This window comes from Myotis lucifugus, unplaced genomic scaffold (genome assembly GCF_000147115.1).
Source record: "Myotis lucifugus unplaced genomic scaffold, Myoluc2.0 scaffold_109, whole genome shotgun sequence".
NCBI lineage: Eukaryota > Metazoa > Chordata > Mammalia > Chiroptera > Vespertilionidae > Myotis > Myotis lucifugus.
In genome coordinates, this window is record NW_005871157.1 from 3444679 (window position 1) to 3451585 (window position 6907).

At 43.4% G+C, this 6907-nt stretch overlaps 1 protein-coding gene and 1 pseudogene across 1 annotated transcript in view; one reads left to right on the forward strand and one right to left on the reverse strand.

The window, feature by feature from the left end:
* WDR76 (WD repeat domain 76) overlaps positions 1 to 1105 on the forward strand; it is a 28473-nt gene extending 27368 nt beyond the window's left edge. Inside the window, exon 13 of the mRNA XM_006093114.3 lies at positions 706 to 1105. Within this exon, the coding sequence (XP_006093176.2) occupies positions 706 to 961 (256 nt within the window). The 3' untranslated portion in view covers positions 962 to 1105. The remainder of the gene's footprint in view (positions 1 to 705) is intronic.
* A 3922-nt stretch (positions 1106 to 5027) lies between these two features.
* LOC111826898 lies at positions 5028 to 6042 on the reverse strand (annotated as a pseudogene).
* Between the last annotated feature and the right edge of the window lie 865 nt (positions 6043 to 6907).

The window sequence follows — 6907 nt, forward strand, 5'->3', positions numbered from 1 at the left end:
GACTGGAATCGAACCTGGGACCCTTCAGTCCGCAGGCCGACGCTCTATCCACTGAGCCAAACTGGTTACAGCCATATTTCATATTTATAGAGCTTCTTCTATTTGTATGTATTAAAAAAAGGAGGAAAGTCTGTTGAGCTAGGAAATAATGAACAAAAAAATGCCATTTCAATAGACAGTTAGTGACCATCCACTGAGAACAAACCACTATACTCAGCATTGACAATCAAAAATACAGAAGACATTGTATCCTGAGTTTAAGTCTTATAAGAAGGATGAGATTAGGTTGATGGTAACTCAGTAACTTAAAGATAAGAAACTTGACAGAGCCCTAGCCAGTTTGGCTCAGTGGATAGAGCGTCAGCCTGCGGGCTGAAGGGTTCCGGGTTTGATTCCGGTCAAGGGCACATGGCCAGGTTTCTGGCTTGGTCCCCAGTAGGGGGCATGCAGGAGGCAACCAATCAATGATTCTCTCTCATCATTGATTGTTTCTATCTGTGTCTTCCTCTCCCTTCATTTCTGAAATTAATAAAAATATATTTAAAAAATCTGTGGGATGAAGTTATACCTACTATTAAAAAAAAATAGAAAGAAACTTGGCAGAGAAAACCAGCATTTAGGAGCAATGCCATCTTTACTCTTTGCCTGTTGCTACCTTGAGTTATTTAACACTTACTATCTTTTCCAAATTTTTTTCCCCACTAGGCACAACACCAATACTGGGCGATGGCTGACCAGGTTCCGAGCTGTGTGGGACCCTAAACAAGAAGACTGTATCATAGTGGGCAGCATGGCCTATCCACGACAGGTGGAAATCTTCCACGAGACAGGAAAGCGGGTGCATTCTTTTCTTGGTGGAGAATGCCTAGTTTCTGTGTGTTCCATCAATGCTATGCATCCCACTCGGTATATTTTGGCTGGAGGTAATTCCAGTGGAAAAATACATGTTTTTATGAATTAAGAAAGTTGCTCGGTTTTTGCTTTAGGCAATATTAATTTGTTCAAATTAATTAGTGTCTATTTAGCAAAAATAAATTGCTTTATTAATAGGAACTATGAGCAGGATGTACTTTTTTTTTAAATTAAATCTTTATTGTTCAGATTATTATAGTTGTTCCTCTTTTTTCCCCCCATAACTCCCCTCCACCTGGTTCCCCCTCCCTTCCACCCTCCCCCCCCCCCCACTGTCCTCATCCATAGGTGCACGATTTTTGTCCAGTCTCTTCCCGCATCCCCCACACCCCTTTCCCCCCAAAGAATAGTCAGTCCACTCCCTTTCTATGCCCCTGATTCTATTATAATCATCAGTTTATTCTGTTCATCAGATTATTTATTCACTTGATTTTTAGATTCACTTGTTGATAGATGTGTATTTGTTGTTCATAATTTGTATCTTTACCTTTTTCTTCTTCTTCCTCTTCTTAAAGGATACCTTCCAGCATTTCATATAATACTGGTTTGGTGGTGGTGAACTCCTTTAGTTTTTCCTTATCTGTGAAGCTCTTTATCTGACCTTCACTTCTGAATGATAGCTTTGCTGGATAAAGTAATCTTGGTTGTAGGTTCTTGGCATTCATCACTTTGAATATTTCTTGCCATTCCCTTCTGGCCTGCAAAGTTTCTGTTGAGAAATCAGCTGACAGTCGTATGGGTACTCCCTTGTAGGTAACTGACTGTCTTTCTCTTGCTGCTTTTAAGATTCTCTCTTTGTCTTTTGCTCTTGGCATTTTAATTATGATGTGTCTTGGTGTGGTCCTCTTTGGATTCCTTTTGTTTGGGGTTCTCTGCACTTCCTGGACTTGTAAGTCTATTTCTTTCACCAGGTAGGGGAAGTTTTCTGTCATTATTTCTTCAAATAGGTTTTCAGTATCTTGCTCTCTCTCTTCTTCTGGCACCCCTATAATTCTGATGTTTGTACACTTGAAGCTGTCCCAGAGGCTCCTTACACTATCTTCGTATTTTTGGATTCTTTTTTCATTTTGCTTTTCTGGTTGGGTGTTTTTTGCTTCTTCGTATTTCAAATCTTTGACTTGATTCTTGCGATCCTCTGGTCTGCTGTTGGGAGTCTGTATAATATTCTTTATTTCAGTCAGTGTATGCTTAATTTCTAGTTGGTCCTTTATCACAACATCGAGGGTCTCACTAGATTTCTTGAGGGTCTCATTAAGTTTATTGGCGGTTTCTAGAAAATTCTTGAAAAACCTTAAAAGTGTGGTTTTGAACTCTATATCCAGTAGTTTGCTTTCCTCCATTTCTGTCATTTGTGTCCTGTTTCTTTGTCTCGGCATTTTTTATGCTTCCCTGTGTTGATAGAGTGGCTTTCTGTGCTAAGTGTCCTATAGGGCCCAGTGGCTCAGCCTCCCCAATTACCTGAAGTAGACACTCTTGGTGCACCCCCTTGTGGGCTTTGTGCACAGTCTTGTTGTAGTTAAGCCTTGATTATTGTAGGTAACACTGGGAGGAATTGACCTCCAAGCCAATTGGCTGTGAGAATCAGCTGTGTCTGCAGTGGGAGAACTTCTGTGCTGAAGACACCCTTATGGGGCAAGACTTGCTTCAGTGGGGCTTTGGTGCTCACTGAGTCTGCCCCCTGTGTGTGTCCCTTATGGATCTGAGGAGTTGTAATTGGATGGTCCCACTCTGACCACTGGGTACACTGGCTCTTGGATCTAAGGAGGTGCTAATCTAGCCTCTGCCTGAGGCTACCCAGCAGAAGCCAGCTGTAAAGCAATGCAAGTTGCCCTGGGGCCTTGGGGCAGGTGCAGTTTCTTAAGTAATTTTCAGATTACAAAGGGCGGGGCCTTTCATATGCAAAAGCCTCAGTGCACGGCTTGGGCGGGGCGGGGTCCCAGGGGATCAACAGGGTGGGCAGAGCGAGCAGTATGGCTGCTCTCAGTCCTGCCCTCAGAGGCCCTGGCAATCGCTGTGAGCGCCTCCGAGAGAAAGCTGCCCTCGAGTTCCGACTGATGCCAGACAGTCCAGTTTCTCCCGTATGAGTCTGGGTCCCCAGAGACTCACCCAGAACTGGAGCTCAGAGCTTGAGACTCCCTCCCGATTGAAAAAGACAATCCTGTCCTCAGCCGCCAGCCCTCTCTGCATGCACCTCGGCACCTTTGTATTTTACTTCCGCACCGCACCTCCTCTGAGTCTCGGTATGCTTTTCTCTTTTCTTCTAGTTGTAGAATTTCCACTCAGCCAGCCTTCCTGTGGTTCTGGATGATGTCCATTCCGTCTTTTAGTTGTATTTTTGAAGTGGTTGTGCGAGGCAGCAATTTCCGGTGTTTACCTATGCCGCCATCTTGGGGTTTTTTTTCTGGATTTTTTATATTTTGATGTTAAGTTGTATGAGTTCTTTGCATAGTTTGGATATTAGCTCTTTATCAGAGTTATTGTTTGTAAATATGTTCTGCTATTTGGTTGGTCACCATTTTGTTTTGTTGATGCAAAAGCTTTAGACCTGTTCTTTTTTTTCTTTTTTCTTTTACTGCCCTTGCCTTTGGAGTCAAGCTCACAAAAACCCCTCTGAGACCAATGTCTATAAGTTTAGTGTCTGTTTTCTTCTATGTATTTTATTGCTTCAGGTCTTATATTCAAGTTTTTAAGCTGTTTTGAGTTAAATTTTGTGAATGGTATCAGATAGCAGTCTAGTTTTATTCTTTTGCATGTGGCTTTCCAGTTTTCTTCATACTGTTTATTGAAGAGACTTTTCTTTCGCCATGGTATGTTTTTGGCTCTTGTCATGTATGTGTGGGTTTATTTGTGGGCTCTAAATTCTGTTTCATTGGTCTGTGTATCTGTTTTTCTGCCAGTACCATACTATTTTGATTATTATAACTTTGTAGTCTAGTTTGAAGTCAGGGTATGATACCTCCAGCTTTGTTCTTTGTTTTCAGGATTGCTTTAGCTATTTGGGATCTTTTGTGGTTGTAATTTTCTTTTTTTGTGCTGTCATTGCCTGGTTTTGGTATCAGGGTAATGGTGGCCTTACAAAATGAGTTAGGAGTATTCCCTGTCTTTAATTTTCTTGGGAATAGGTTGAGAAGAATTGGTGTTCAATATTTGATTGTTTGTTAGAATTCACAGGTGAAGCTGTCTTGAACTGGACTTTTGTTTGTTGGGAAGTGTTTGATTACTGTTTTAGTTTCCTTGTTGGTGATTGACCTGTTCAGGTTTTTCAGTTCTTCATGACTGAGTCTAGGAAGGATGTATATTTCTGAGAATTTGTTTCTTGTGAGTTATTAAATTTAGTGGTGTATAGTATTCTTGTATAATTTTTTTTGTATGTCTGTGGTGTCCATTGTAACTTCTCTTTCATATCTGATTTTATTTATTTGAATCTTCTCTTTTTTTTTCCTTAGTGAGTATGCCCAGAGGTTTTTTCAATTTTATCTTTACAAAGAACTGGCTCTTTGTTTCATTAATTTTTTCTATTGTCTTTTTGTACTCTATTTTATTTATTGACACACTGATTTTTTTTTTTTGGAGGGGGGGGTACATTTTTATTTCAAAAGCGTAGATAGCTTCAGTATCCAGATTGTGGCAAAACCAGGAAGGACATGTGTAAAATATCTTACAATATGTTAGATTCCCAAAAGGAACCAAAAAGTAGAGTAAAATTAACACGTCCATTATAGGAAATATATAAAATTCATATAAAATTTAAAAAGGTGACACTGGTTTCCTAAGATAGACCTCTTTACAATCAGAGTCCACAGGTCCAGGCTGCAGAGTGGCAGCAGGAAACAGACCCTCCCACCGGGTCCTGGGTAACCCGGTAATAAAATCAGCGCACAAAGCCGCTCTGGCCTCTGAGATAGATACCACACGCCGCCTAAGATAACTACAGGTCTGGAAATAGTAAGAGAGTGATGTGTGTGGGGGCGGGGGGCGAGAGGGGATTTAAGATGCACATGGGACAGGCCATAGAAAGTATGCCAAGTTATATTTGGTACATAATTGTGTTCACTCATTATCCAAACGAAGGGTGTGCTGTCAGATGGGCCTTGCCGAAGCCTCAGTGTGGCTTGTTAATGCTGATGGCCACCACATCGCTGGCTCTTCCCGTAAGTCGTACTACCCTGACCTCCTTCGCTTCCGCTGCCACACCACTGCCTCGGTTCCCTTGGTTGCAGTTTATGGGGCCCCCAGAGCCATACTGCTCTTGTTGATAGGCTTTTCTGGGCAGAGCCACCTTGATTTCACACTTGCTTCTGAAGGTGTAGAACAGCGGTTCTCAACCTGTGGGTCGCGACCCCTTTGGGGGTCAAACGACCCTTTCACAGGGGTCGCCTAAGACCATCGGAAAACACATATATAATTACATACTGTTTTTGTGATTAATCACTATGCTTTAATTATGTTCAATTTGTAACAATGAAAATACACCCTGCATATCAGATATTTCCATTACGATTCATAACAGTAGCAAAATTACAGTTATGAAGTAGCAACGAAAATAATTTTACGGTTGGGGGTCACCACAACATGAGGAACTGTACGAAAGGGTCGCGACATTAGGAAGGTTGAGAACCACTGGTGTAGAACTTTTTCTCCAGAACCTTCTTCACAGGGCTTCCTCTTCTTTAAAGGTGATAAAAACAAAGCCTTGTCTTTTGTTTGACTTTGGATCCATTGGATGATCAATGGTCTTGATCTCCCCAAACTGGCCTAAGAACTCTGATTTTCTTCTCAGTGGCTTCAGGACAACCCCCCACAAAAAACTTCTTTATAGGCTCCTTCATGGCCATGGCCTTTTTGGGGTCAATGATGTGGCCATCACGCCAGGACCTTCACACTGGCTGCATCTTTGAAGAGAAGAAACCCAGACCCTCTTGACCGGCTAGTGTTGGGATCCATTTTTATTGTACAGTCTCCAAATTTGGTAAAAGAATCCTATAGGTCCATTTTGCTGGTATTCCAGCTCAGGTGACCAATGAACATTTTCCCTGCACCCTCCTCTTCCTTGCCGGGGTTGGTTTTGTTGTTGGAGGGGGCACCTCCGCCACCACTCTGGCACCTGACTTTGTGCTTCTTCAGTCCCATCGCTGGTGCTCCTTCCCGCACAGCTAGCAATACTGCAGGTCTCCCGTCTCAGTCTCAGCCTGCTAGACCTCCTGCTGTCATCGGCTGTGGTGTGGCAGCGCTGAGCAGGAGGGGTTGCGGCTGGGGAGTGGGCAGAGTGGAAGGGCTCATCACTGTGCCTTGCACCCCCACCCCCTCACTTCAGGGAGGCCTGCTCCCTACCCTCCGTCTGCCTGGCAGTGTGGCCTGGTGCCTCAGTGCCTCAGCGACCCCACATGCTGAGTGAGGCCCTGATGCGTGAGACCCGCCTCCTTGGCCACAGTGGTGTTGGCTTATCTCAGAGGAGCACAGGGCATGGGGGCGCCACCTCAGGCGATTGATACTGTGTGAGGACTTGCAGCCATTTTATTTTTTGTTTGTATCTCCATTGTTTCTCTTCCCTTGTGATTTTGTCCGCTCTTTTAATTTGGCAGTTTTCTATAAGTCCTCTAAACAATTCTTGCATTGCTGGTCTGGTGTTGGTAAATTCTCTGTTTTTGTTTATCTGGGAAAACCTTTATTTCTCCTTCATATCTAAAGGATAACTCTTCTGGATATATTATCCTTGTCTGATGTTCCCTCTCTTTCATTTTTCCTTACTTTCCTTCCACTCCTGTCCTGTAATGTTTCTACTGAGAAATCTGATTATAATCTAACTAGAGGCCCAGTGCATGAAATTCCTGCACGGGGGAAGGGGGGTCCCTTCAGCCTAGCCTGCACCCTTTCCAATCTGGGATACCTCTCACAATCTGGGACCCCTGGGCTCCTAACTGATCGCCCCTAACTGCCCCCCCCTCCCCCCGCCAGCCTGATCACCCCTAAATGCCTCTGCCTGGCAAGCCCGGAT